Genomic DNA, 13,748 nt, shown 5'->3' with positions numbered 1-13,748 from the left:
GCCGAAGGAAGAATTCATTTGGGCAACACACATTTGCCAGCATCCAAGGCCAATGAAACCGCCTTCCTGCCTTGAGTAAATACAGAGTTACCACACGGTATGTGGTAAAGGTGTTTCTGGGATTCTAGGGAAGAGGAGGCAAGAGTTGTTTTGGGGGCTGGATGAGGAGAAGCAGGGCACAGTCCCAGCCCGTGCTCCCCTTGGAAGGGGCTCAGTACCCTCTGTAGATTCTGGTATGAGAGGAGGCAAGAAAGGCCAAGGGAGCTTCTCTCAACCTTGCTCGCTCCCACCTGCCTGTGGGGATTGGCTCGGGTCACACCCCTCTCCACTTTACCACCTGCCCTGTTATATACTGTTGACAGGTCTGTGCACTGCACCAGACTGGAGAACATGTGTCTGAGCCCTGACATGCTGCTCTGACCTCCATGCCTGGTGCAGTTCTTGGCACACAGGAAGAACTTAAACATTCTTTGAGTGAAAGAGTGAAGCTCGCACGGAAAGACTGGCAAAATAAGCCTAAGATTCTATCCAGAGAACAGGAGTCTTGAAGGGGTGTTTCCCAAGGGTAAAGGTGCTCCACTGAGTGGATTTTCATCTATTAACTCATCTCATGTGTGATGAATGTGGGGAGGGAGGGTGGAGACAGGGAAAGGAGAGAAGGGAGGAATCCAGACAAGTTGCAGCAAAATTCTTGACATATTTTTATGGTGTCCTCAAGTAGCAATTCCTACGTCAGCCTTTAAAAAAAAAAAGTGTTTTATAAATCAACAGAAAACTCACAAAATAACACTCCAAAAGACCTAGGAGCTGGGCATGTGTGTGGCTGGTGGGCTGAGACAGGACACTGGAGCCATATGCACCTTTTTGCTCACCGACCCGCAGGTGACAGCTGGCCCGGGCATGGCCTGGTCATCTCGCTGGCAGGACAAACCCATGGCTGCACCACCCCCCTCAGAAGGCCATCGCAGCCAGGAGAAGCTCACAGGCAGGCTCAGGGGATTCGATAAGCCCCCGAATATGTTCATAAAATGCATACAAAGTACTATTTGGATACAGAAGTACTATTTTTCTGAAAAATTTATTTTCAGACTACCAAAATGATCTGTGACTCCCAAAGGGTTTTCTCTGGCCTATGCAATTACTAGGAAAGGTTTAATCCTCCCTTCAAGGGGCATTTGTGTGTGGGTGGGGAGGGTAGGTCGTAGGTCCTCCTTACAGGATGGGCCTTAGACCCACTGCTGGAAAGAGCGCTCAGGAACCCCAAGGGATACACAAAGAGGGGTCATTACAGTGACCCTGAAAGCCCAGGGGCCTCCCTAAAGCAAGTCACTCACCAGCAGCCACACTCAGCTCATCACTGCCTGGAACAGGAGGCAGCCGGCTGAGGGCAAAGGGCAGGACACGTGGGACACTGAGCGCTAGGGGACTGAAAACACAGCTAAGAGGACAGAGTGGTCAGGCTTGGACAGGGAAGCTCACTCAGCGTGTCCTCTTCCTCATCCCAGGGCTTAGAAGGGGACCCCATGAAAGTCACCTACGTGGCTGGAATCCCACTTAGGCATGGGAATGGCTGGGGATGGGTTCCTGCAGGTTTGCTCCTCCTGGCTGGCTGCCAGGAGTCAGCAGCATCTAATTGGGCAGAACTGTGGACTGAGAGGGGTCTCGTGGGTCACGTGCATCCTGAACTCTAGCTCAGCCCCGAGCCTTGGGCTCTGGGCCACCGTGACAGGTGTCAGGATGCCCCTGGTATGCCAGACACAGGTTTGCGTTCAACAGGTATGCTGCACAGTGAGCCTGCCACTGTGGAGCGGAGGCGGAGGAGCCGGGCCCGAGGACACAGCTCCTTTGTGCTGCCAAGCAAGTCTTGCTTGTAAAACAGCATCCTGATCACCGCAGCCCTGGTCCCCGCGGTGCATAGGCATGGGAACCACCTCCACAAGGAGTTAGGACAAGGATCCCAGACTTTTCCCATAAAGGGCCAGATGGCAAATGTTTCAGGCTTTGTGGGCCAGATGGTCTCTGTTATACTCAACGCTGCCATTTGTAAGCGCAAGAGCAGCCACAGCTAACACATAAACCTAAGAGCGTGGCTGTGTGAACACTTTGTAGACCCTGAAATTAGGATTTGAGGCCATTTTCACATAAACATACTCTTAGGATTTCTCCATCACTGAAAAACATAATCCTTCTTAACTCACGGGGCATAAGAAACAGGCAGTGAGCCAAATGCAGGCCATGGATTGCTGACCCCTGGTGAGGGCTCTACCTCCCCATCTATAATGAAGCACCCTGGGTTGGAGGCTATTTCTTGTAAAAAGGCAGCTTATGACCCAGGAGGTTGGAAACAGGACCTGAAACTGTGCATTGCTAACAAGCTCCCAGGGGATGCTTATCTAGGAGGATCTCAGCACCATCTTTGAATAGTCAGAGGTTAGGAAACCACTTTCAGAAGTTTCTTAGAGCACAGTGGATAGAGCACATTTCCCTGAAAGTGTGAAGCCTCCAGAGCCTGCCTGCCTGCCAGTGGTGCCTAAAAGGGCAGAAGGTTCCTGGTGGATGTCTACATGCTCAGACCCCAAGTTATGCTAACCTGGCAACACAGGCCACCATGTCCCCTGGGCCTGAAGCAGGAAACTTACGGGGAAGGATTTATGTGCTCTTTCACCAGTGTTTGCACATTCGTGGTCATTTATAAACATTGGTTCTTAGGGACTGAAATGGTTTCAAGTCAGATCTGCAAGGAGCCAGACCTCTGGAATTTAGTAGGGTACAATTTACTTGGGGGAGATTGGGGGTGGGGGGGAACCCAGGAAAGTTAAAACTGCTCAGTTTACAGTAGCTGAAAGGTCCCCACTCTGAGAAGCTACACCAGGAAAAATGTATTAAAAACTCCAAGGTACAGGAGGTTTCTCCAAGGCAGGGCCTGGCAACACAGGGTCAAGAAATGCCTTCCGGAACGGAGGGAGCCATCCTAATAGTGTCTCAGCAAAAAGCACTGGACTTAAGGGGTCTGGAGACGTCTTCTCTTCTTTGACAATGGAAGGCCAGGTCCATGTTCCCAGGACCAGCCACCAGTCCTCCCATTTCCTCTCCCCCAGCACAAACAGCAGAGGCTTCTCTGGCTTGCCCTTTGTCCAGCGGGTTCCAAGGAAAATGGGAAAGAACTCTGCCAACTGACCCAGGTACACTGCCCACCAGCTTCATTAATGAAAGGAGCTTAGGTCATCTTTCTAATTGAAACAAAGCTATTTTTCCTTCTATAAAGCCCATACCTTCTTCCTTGGGATTCAGACTTTCTAGCATTTATCCCTGACTCCCACCTAGCGGCTTCATCCAGTACTGCACAGGAACAAAGAACCCAAAGGCACACGGGGCCCTGCTCTCAGGGAAGGAGTCCCTCGGGAGAGAAGCATGGGGGGAGGGGGGGAGTGATACCCATGATTTTCAGTTCTCACTCAAGGCAACAAACACACTGGGAGCTGGCTCATATAAGCCCCCCCCATCTTGAAATATAAGCACCAAGTTTCCCTTTCTCTCAAGATTCAGAGAAAAAGATTTCCCTATAAAACTCCTGTAACTTTTCAAAATGAAGATGTCCAACACACATTTATCCTGATCCATCTTTTGTTGTCGGTCCCTGGGTGGAGAATAAAAGGTACAGAGACAAATCACATGGCGTAAGAAACAAGCTCACAGTTCGTAGTTCAGAGAACAGCCTTTTCTCCCTACCTTTTCTTGTGACTCCTCTGGCTTTTCAGTACAGTAAACAGATGTGCTTCTTTGGCCAGAATGAAAGACTGCACGCTGAATCTGGCAGGAATGACGGGGCTTTGTTTGAGGGGCTGGGAGCGGAGGAAGCCACCATCTGTGACAAGGCATTGGAACGATGAGGAGGGGCGGCCGCGTGCCTGCCTGGGCCACTTTGTTTGAGAGACTAGTGCAGAAGGGACATGAGGGCACCTGAAGCTACCGCAGGTTGTCAGAGGTGAGCACGTGTCCCAGATTCCCCCTCACTTCCCCGCCATGCTATTTCATGGCTTCTGGGAGGTCAGCCTCCACCAAGCCCAGACCGTGGGGCAGCTAGCACTTTGTAGGAAGAGAGGAGGGGTAGGTTCTGAAGTGTTAGAGAAACATCCAGAGCTGCTTCATCTGGAGACCCTGCTGGCTCTGACAGCTCTTGGGCATTATCCAGGGACGAGAGTCACCACCTCACTAGCTGACTGTTCACACTGGAGCTGGAAGACTGGACCCTATATTGGCTCTACCCCGCCAGCCCAGCCCTGGATCTACCCAAGCAGCCTCTGCCCGGCCAAGGCAAGCAGGTATAGAAGAATAGAGACACTCCTTCCAGACCATGGAAAAGCCTCACTCAAGGTATAGTCAGATTCCTGGAAGTGGCCAGAGTGGCACCAGCTCCTGTGGTCATGTCAGGGCCACTGATGAGCACCTTTCTCCTTTCTGGCCTTCAGACCATCTGGTGGGATTGAGAGGCTCTGGACCAGAAACAGCCATGCTCTCCCTGAGAGCATCATGAGCACTTCACCACAGGCTGAGGAGGTGGCTGCAGGGAGACGAAGGAGGCAGCCCTTTGGTGGAACTCAGCTCTGTTCCCATCACAGCAGAGATGCCTCAGCCCTCCCTCCAGAGTCTCAGCTTCATTCTCTGCTGGTATGGACCAGGAGGTTGGCCCTATCTACCCAGTGTGAGAGAGGACCTTTCATCTCCTGAGGTCACATGGCTCTGCTGTACCACAGGACAGCCCCACAGAAGCTTCTCTGCTGGTCAGGTCCCAGCTCATCCTCGACCCCAGGACACTATCCCTACAGGAGGGCCTTACTGGAAGCTCCTAGGTACCCTACCAACTTTCTGGTGATAGCCCAGAATCGAGACACAGACACCAATTCCAGGGAATTTGGGCCTTTTGTTCCTTTCCTTATTGAAGCCCCAGAGAGGGTCCCCAGCTTAGAGAGCCCCACATACACCCTTCTAGGCCTGGAGCCCACTCTCCTCATTTACTGCCCTCCAAGGAAAGGAAGACCCTATTTTAGGCCTCAAATCTCTGGAAACTCACTCACAACCCAGCACCACTGAATCCTAGGCAGGTCTGCTCTCCTTGGTCTTTATGAGTCTGATCTGTTTACAACTAGCCCCAGGCAGAGTCCTTGCTGCTGCCAATCATTCTCTGTCCAGCCCGCCAGCACCTGCAGGGGGAGGACCAGCCCCACTGTAAAGAAACACAGCCGCCTGTGATGTACTAGGACCAGGGGTGCCTTCCCCACCCAAGAAAAAGGCAGGGCCCAGGCTCTTCTGCTACCTGTTTCTATTCTAACCACCAACCATTCCCCACATCCGCCTCTGCCTCTTCACTGCCTGTTTTCCTTCCTTATGCACAGAGGCCAACATTGGTGTCTGAAGGTCCGTGGTATGGACAGCATTTTCTATCACATTGTCCTCTCACCCTCTCATCACAGAGGTGGTTAGGGCAGCTAATCCACAGCTGTGTGTACATGCAGGGTCTTCAATTTCCATTTCTTCTGCACTTAACATCTCTTTGTAGGCCTGGAAAACTTGGCCCCAAAATTAGGAGCAGCCCAGGGTGCCTGAGTGGCTCCGTCAGTTAAGCATCTGACTCTTGACTGGCTCAGGTCATGATATCACGGTTGGGGAGTTTAAGCCCCATGTCGGGCTCTGTGCTGATAGCATGGAGCCTGCTTGGGATCCTCTCTCTTCGTGCCCCATCCCCCAAGCTCTCTGCCCCTCCCCTGCTCACACACTCACTCTCTCAAAATAAATAAACTTTGAAAAAAAATATTAGGATTCTCTTCTCCAGGGAATGGAGTACATACACACACACACACACACACACACACACACACACACACACAGCAGGAGAGAGTGGGAAAGAAAGGGGGGATGAATGCAGGAGAGAAAACATGAGAAGAATTTTCAACAAGAATAAAATCAAATCTAAAGGCCATGTGGCAGTTGCTCTGGGCTGTCTTTCTACAAGTCATTCATCCTTCTCCTTCCTATTACAGCTCCTTTTTGACAAAGGCCACCGACCACTATGGTAATGAAAGTGCCAATACTGGTTTCCCAGCCTCCCTTGCAGCTAGGGCTTGCACATGTGAGCAGATCTGAACCTTGGGACTATATGGGAAGCCTGCTGCAGGGCTTCAGAGAAGATTTTCCTTCTAATTGGAAAACAAGGGAAGGACAGGTCCTACCTCTGGACATGTTGCCTGGAGCTGTAAAAGCCATCTTGCAACTGTTAGGCAGCAGCTGGAAGGAAAAACCACCCCCTTGAGATGGGGCACAAAGACAGGAAAATCCAGAGCCCTTGAGGCCATCCCAGAACCGCTGATTGGACCCTGGGAACACCCATCTTCTGTGTACCTTGTTAGTGACATACAAACCTCCTTACTGTTTATGCCACTTCTCTGGAGAAGCAACACCAACTGCCAGAGAGGTCACGAGGCACAGCTGGACCAGGCCGGGGCGACATACGACAAAGCAGTAATGGAGGCATATGGCAAAGCCTGTCGACTTAAGAGGAGACTAGCACAAACACATGAGGGACACACAGCTATCCTGGAGGACAAGGATAACCACTGCCTGCCTGACCCTTCGAGCAGCCTTGATTGTTCCAATTCTAAGCCACATGTATTTTTTAAATAATTCAAGTCTCTGTGGTTTATGGCAGTGTGTCTCAAACTTTAACATTAAACATGACTATGAATCACTGGAAGATGGTTCGATGGGTATAGCTGCGGGGGTTCTGCCCTTTTATAAAAACACCAAGCAACAAGCAAACTACCAGGGGATGGCAAGGTTGCTGGTCCACAGACCACAGTTTAAATGGGGAAGCCTTCTGACTACCCATCTAAAACCAATCCAATGTGTACCAGTGGGTTTCTTCACTACTTTGGACTCTACTTCCATACAGGTAAGACCTACTATGGAATGTGTGTACCCCCAGATTATAAAAGGACTTTAGGTCTACAACATCTAATATACAGGCAGGCGGTCTCTGCCCAGAATAAAAACTTAGCATGCTGTGCTGGTATCCTGGAATGTTTATATGAACTTTTGACCCGCCCTAAAAGTACACCGGTCATAAGCTGCTGATGGGCAATAATTACTCTAGAAGACTCTGAATGCAACAACTTTCAGGAAAACTCTCTTCAAAGGCAGGCATTCCCCAACCACCATAAATAACCTCAAAACAGATCTACAGATCTTAATATAAGCGGTTTTCAGCAACACATCTTGAAAAACTGATAAACATGTCGACTGCCTTTGGATCAAAAATATAGAAGAATCCTTTTTGGTAAGTTATCGATGTTAGTCCTATTTCACACCACACACTAAGAAATATTGCAGGTGAACTCAAGTGAACTCTAAGACCCAAATCAAACCATGAACTTACTAGAGGAGGATACAGGTATTATTTGATCTGAGGTTTAAAAAAAAGGCCTTTCTAGCGATAAAAGGAAAACAAGAAACCCAAACAGGAAAGACTGATCGTTAATTACAACCCTTTTAAAGTTTAGTCTCAAAAAGCACCACAAACAGCATTTTAAAAACAAAGTAAGAAAAATGCCACAAAGTGACCTCTCTTAAAAAGGTCAATATATAAGAAAAAGCACTAAAATCCTACAAGGGAGAGGGGAGAAGAACATAGAATATGAATAGACCAAGGCGGAATAAGCAGATCCAAGGTGACTCTGGGGTGTGCAGGAGGAAAATATTAGATCTATTTTTTTAACATGTCCCTTAAAAATCCCTGTTTGGGGCTATGTTTTATAATTTATATACAATAGGGCAATACTATGTATATAAGTATGTATAAATTGAAAATGAATCTTTTTCCAGATAGGGATAGGAGATCAAAACTTTGGAGACCATACAAAAGAATACTAATACAAATAAAATCTTTAGCCTTCCACTAAGCAAAGAAGTACAAAGTGGTAAAAAGACCTTTTTTCTTTAGAAATGAGTAAAGCTGGTTTTTAAATCTTAGTGATTGTTGTTGATCAGGATGTACCTCAAACCCTGCCAGTGAAAATATAAATGAGTAAAATCTTCCTGAAAAGTGGTTTGGAAAAAATGGGTCAAAGGCTTAAATATATTAATACACTTGGATTAGAGTTGCCAGATTTGGCAAACTGCATGGGACATAGTAAGAATTGTCCATTGCTTATCTACAATTCAAGTTTAATGGGGTATCTTGTATTGTGTCTGTTTACTTTAGTTTCACCTGTAGGACTCTATCTTAAGGAAATGTCTAGAGATAAAAATATTCCTGGACGTTCTCTGCAGCGAAGCTATAGATTAGTGAAAGACTAAAGATAACCTAAATGTTACTATTAGAGGAATGGTCACATAAATCCAGGCACGGCCGTACAAGGTAGAAGTACATAATCATTGTAAACTATACAGAGAAGAAAAGAACCAAGAGCTATTTCCTGTACTCTGGGAAGACCGGGCTTTCACTGGGGAAGACACTCCAAGGCATCTCGTGGTTATGTGATGGTGAGGGCCCGGGCAAGCCAAGAAGGGGCATTTAAAACAAGATGCTAAACTGCCCTGCAGCCTGATGCAAGCGTTCAGGAAACCTTGGAAAAAGCTCGGTCTGGGAGTTTCCAAGGGGCCCCAGGCACGTGGTGACAGAAAGCCCAAGGACAGAAAGAATCAACAAGTGACTTTAGGAGAACTGTGGCTGATGGATACTAGGAGTAGTGACATTTGATAACCAACATTTGGTTTTTAAGTTTTGTTTTCAACACTGAAACATTCCACATATAAGCTCACCATCCCATACCTACAATTCTGAAACCTCCATAGCTCTGAAAATCAAAAGGTTTGTTTGTTTTTAAAAAGATAATGTTGGTGCCATTATTTGGCAGTCTAACTGGACCTGAACTAGCAGAATATTTAGTCTTTCTTTATCCCATTCAGGACATTCAGGAGTTTTGCTGAAGAAACGTTAATGTGTTCCTGCTCCCTGCCTGCTAGAGAGAGAATAGATTACACAGCAGAGATACACTGTTTAATAAGGTTTAATAAGCTCTGACTTCTAAAAGGCATCTGGACCCAAGGGCTCCAGGTGGAGGCAGATCGAGGGCCGAAAGACCAGTAACTCTCTTTAGGTGTCACCAAGCTCCCATTAAACACAGAAGCTGGAGTCAGTCAGGCTAGTGGGAATGGAGGGAGGGATGGGTGTCCATGCCCAAGGAAAAGAGCAAAAGATGGTCAGAGAGGACTGGAGAGAAGTCAGGAACAGCCAGAATTCCTGGTGAAACCTGAGGGAGGCAGAGACCCTTCTGCCTCGGGATGTGAGAGAAGAATTAACTCCTAAAACCCCCCTGCAACTCCTGACCGACCCCGGGCTGGAAAGGGTGAGTGGGGAAGCTGGTGCAGCCTTCGGTCTGGTAGTGACACAAGTCTGAGAGCCCACCAAGGACTATCTTCATTTGGGGATGACACAAGGAGGTCTGCAAAACTAGACGGCAACTGGCCCACCCGCGAGCCACCCCACAGGCCTCCCTACCCTCTTCTAGGCAGCATCTGGCTGTACTTCCTATTGCTGCCTTAACAAATTACTACAAACTACAAACCTTGCAGCTTCTAACAAGACAAACATACTGCCTTACAGTTCTGGAGGTCAGAAGTCCCATGTGGAGCTCTCTCGGCTAAAGAAAGGTGCTGGAGGCTCAGGGGGGAAGCCACTTTTCCAGCCCCCGCCTGTGTCCCTCGGCTCCTGATGCACTTCCACCTGGAAAGGTCGGCTCCCACTGCTCCCACATGGATTCTTCTGCTGCCTCCTTCCACTTATAAGGACGCCAGTGACTACATTGGGCCTACCTGGGCAATCCACACGGCTTGCTCTTCCTATTTAAACTCTGATTAACCACCACGATTCCATCTGTTACCTTCCCTTTTGCCATGGAAAGTGATATGCACAGGCTCTGGTTGATTAGCACATAGACGTCTTTGGGAGACCACTCCTCTCCCTACCACACTGGTGTAGGTATGATACTGGACACCAGGTAGGCAGCCTACATAATGAAAATCTTGAATAACATGTACAAATATAACGAAGAGTTCTTCAGTGTTCAGAGGAAGGCACGGGTATGAGACTGTATCGACTATGTGCCTGCTGCCGCTGTGTGTTTTCATCACCAATAATGGCCACCACCACCGAATGGACGAATTCTCCCGCGGAAATGTACCGTCTAGTGAACTGCACCTCTACACTTGGATGAATGCAACTTTGAAAGAACTGACTAGTTTAGTAGAACTCTACCCAGAAGCTAGAAAGAAGGGCACACACTTCAGTTTTGCCATTGTTTTTACAGATCCTAAAACAGCCTGGCTATCGAGGAAAGGAGATTGGCAAACCATGTCCGGGAGGAAGGGGACTGATGACTGCATGAGCCTGCAGTCACAGAAGTTCCACACAGGAGACTACCTGGACATAGCAATCACCCCTCCAAATCAGGCATCGTTTCCTTGAGGGCACATGGAGACTATATTAAATTTTATTTACTACTTCGTGAATTATTTTCCATTCAGTTATGTAAAATGAACTTTNCTGCATGAGCCTGCAGTCACAGAAGTTCCACACAGGAGACTACCTGGACATAGCAATCACCCCTCCAAATCAGGCATCGTTTCCTTGAGGGCACATGAGAGACTATATTAAATTTTATTTACTATTTCGTGAATTATTTTCCATTCAGTTATGTAAAATGAACTTATTCCTCCTCTCAAAAGAAGAAAAAAAGTCAGCTAGGATATCTGGGATGCAATCTGTCTCATCACAAATGACTTAGCCTCTGGACAGGATATCTTTGCCTCCTGGGTTTCCAACATCAAGCTCTTCCTCCCAGTTTAGTGGCCCCGTTCTGGCCTTCCCACCTCTGTGTGTACTTTCCCACTCTGGATCAGTCTGCAGGACTCCAGCTTTAGACGACTGCATTTTGGCTTTCATCCCCAAACTCAGCTTAGGCAATCACATGCTCCCTCAAGCTTCCCAGTTTCCTCTCTTCTGCCCTGGAATGGCTGCAGTTTAGACATGTCCTCAGCAGGCAAGCTCCTCACCTTACCCAGTCCCGAATATCATCGGCTCTTAAAGTAGACCAGCTGGTCTCTTACAGCTTTGGTTCCTTGTCTCCTTCCCTTAGAGACTAGTAGGTGTGTAGCCTTGATCCCAAGAGAGCAGAAGGGGTGTTAGGAAACCTGCATCCCACTCTAGGGACAGAACGCACCAGGGCAAGGAGGTCTGAAGAGCAAGGGCAGCAGTGAAGGAGTGGGTGAGGTGACAAGGTTCTAGCTGTTGCAAGAAACAAGGAACGGGGGGCACGACTGAGTATAGAGACCCCAGCTGGGGATTACAACTCGGCAAGTTGTACATGTGATCCTGCAGGGAAAAACATTCATGCTTGCTCTCCTGCGACCCTGGATCTCCCCCTTCTCAGGGAGCATGATGACGGGAGCGCACAGGCAGCCTGACTGTGAGGCTTAAGCTGCTTGCCTGGGCTCTCTCTCCTGCTGGAAAGGACTACCCAGCAGGGGCCGGCCAAAGCTGGATGGGAAGCAGGAAGAGGCTGGAAAGTGCGCAGAGGTAATAGTCTCAGGCGGTGTGGCATGCTGTGGGCCCCGTGGTTGTGTGATTATGTTTCCCAGTGGTTTCCCAAACAGGCCATGGGCCCACTCACCAAGCTCTCTTTGATGTAGGCAGCTGTGGGGCCCGGGATCTGGCTCAGGAGGGCTGCTCTCTCCTGAGGGTGCTCCAGCATCTCCAGGGCCAGTCTCAAGTCCTCAACGAGATGGAGCACTGGGAAAGGGTTCGTGTGGGAGGTTGTGGAGGCCAGAGCAGGCTCGCAGCTCCCATCACCGATATCTGCACCTGTTTTAGTGCCTGGAATGAGAGAGAGGCAGGAACTTTGGTAAGAAGGGTGGATGCCATGGGCGAGGAACCGGTAGAGAGCAAAGAGAAGAGGTAGGGGAAAGAAGATGGATAAGAAGCCTAGAAATCCACTTGTGCCTCAGCAGAATCATTCTCAAAGTAAACTCGGCAGAAACCATCTTTAATCCTGGGTGGGGCATGACAGGAAGAAACCGGACCCAAGTGGACAACTTGCCCACAGGGAATGATGTACAGAAACTCACACCCCTAGACAACTGGGAGAACACAGCCAGCCCTTAGCAGTGACCTGAAACATGCTAGCTAAAACAACAAGCTGCTATTCTTCAGCTCTTAGATCCATAAGTTTCAGTTAATGTGGTAGGGCTGTCTGTACAGATGGCACCCAAAATTCCTTCCCTCCCTGTATGTATTCCTCTCCTCACCTCTCCACTCCTCCCACAGTGGTTCCCGACTCCGGGCTGGCCAGTGATGGGCTCTGCACAATACAATGCCGTAGACTGCCACTGTCCCAGCTCTGGTGACGTTTAGTGAATCGGAATCTTTCTGGATCTTCCCACCAGGGGGACCTCAACATCCCCTAATGTACTCACACTTTAAAGCTGTATTAGTTACAGTGAATCGAAAACTCCCCCCCACCCACCTCCCACCCCAGTTATGGACCGTGAAGCTCTGAGGGCAGGGTTCCTGCCAGTTGCCTGACTTCCTGGCATCACAGCCCCTGCCCCGCTGATGTCGAAGGGGCATCTGACTATATGCACCCATGCTTGGGGGAACAGCTTGAACGGGAAGAGAGCTTGGACTGAGTCAGCTCTTTCTAATTTCAAGTGTCCCAAACAGGGCCTGTTTTTGCCTTTGTAAACCTCACCATTTAAACAAACAAACAAAACGTCTTCTTTGCATAAACACAGTGGTCTATTTTTCAAACCAAAGACTGGGGTGATACAGTCTGACAAAGGATTTCTGTGCTTTTTACAGTAATAAAAAAACACTTTAGAAAATATGGTGTTGATGGTGGAATTTCTAGGGCATTTGGATTGTTTGTAAGGCCAACAGGATAAAATACTTGGAATCAGGGCTCTGCTGGAAAATGTGGGCAATAGGGCCACCACATCCACAGTTACTGGGCAGGCCTGACGTCTAAATCTAGGTCCCTCCACCCCGCTAAGAGCCAGCTTCCTAGTTGCCACGGCAGTCTTTGCAAGGGAAAATCCACACAGAAGGAAACAATTACTATTTGATTGCTGGTTTGCTTTCTGAAAGCGCAGGATGGAGGGAATTGTGGGTCACAATCCCCATGGCTCTAAGGAGCTGGGAAACTGCCGATTACCCACACTCTGGTATATGATCAGCAGTGTCTGGACCCTAAAAATCCGATGGGGAGTTGACTATGAAGGGCCACAGCCAACCTCAGGGAAGAAAATGGACTGAGCAGAGCAAGACCCCCCAGTTTCCAATTTGCTGAGTCATTGCTGACCATCCCAGATATGTTCCAACACAGACACTTTCATAATCAGACAATAAGTCAGGCCAGTCAGGCCACGGGTAGGTGGGGAGACCAAGATGTTCATTAACTTTAGGTCACTCTGTGGTCTTGGACAAGTCTCTTCCTTTCTCTGTACCCCCTCTCTGCTTTGGTATTCTTCCCTACCATTCAAGGTGTGTGTGTGCGTGTGTGTGCGTGTGTGTGCACACACGCATCTGTGACTATTTGTGCATGTGATGTATGTATACATAAAAGACTTACATCCCTATTTTTTTTTTTTTGCAATTCATATCAATACACAGGCTCACAGAATGGTCCAGAATGGTGAAA

General features: G+C 48.6%; 1 protein-coding gene across 4 annotated transcripts in view; it reads right to left on the bottom strand.

Moving 5' to 3' along the window:
- Positions 1-13,748, bottom strand: part of PPFIBP2 (PPFIB scaffold protein 2) — a 147,827-nt gene that overhangs the window by 82,684 nt on the left and 51,395 nt on the right. For all 4 annotated transcript variants that reach the window (XM_077772828.1, XM_077772830.1, XM_077772831.1 and 1 more), the window contains exon 3: positions 11,724-11,926. In XM_077772828.1, the coding sequence (XP_077628954.1) occupies positions 11,724-11,926 (203 nt within the window). The remainder of the gene's footprint in view (positions 1-11,723; positions 11,927-13,748) is intronic.

Source organism: Crocuta crocuta, unplaced genomic scaffold, assembly GCF_008692635.1.
Source record: "Crocuta crocuta isolate KB4526 unplaced genomic scaffold, BGI_CrCroc_1.0 scaffold382, whole genome shotgun sequence".
NCBI lineage: Eukaryota > Metazoa > Chordata > Mammalia > Carnivora > Hyaenidae > Crocuta > Crocuta crocuta.
Note: the sequence above shows the minus strand (reverse complement) of the source record. Positions and strands in the feature narration are given on the sequence as shown.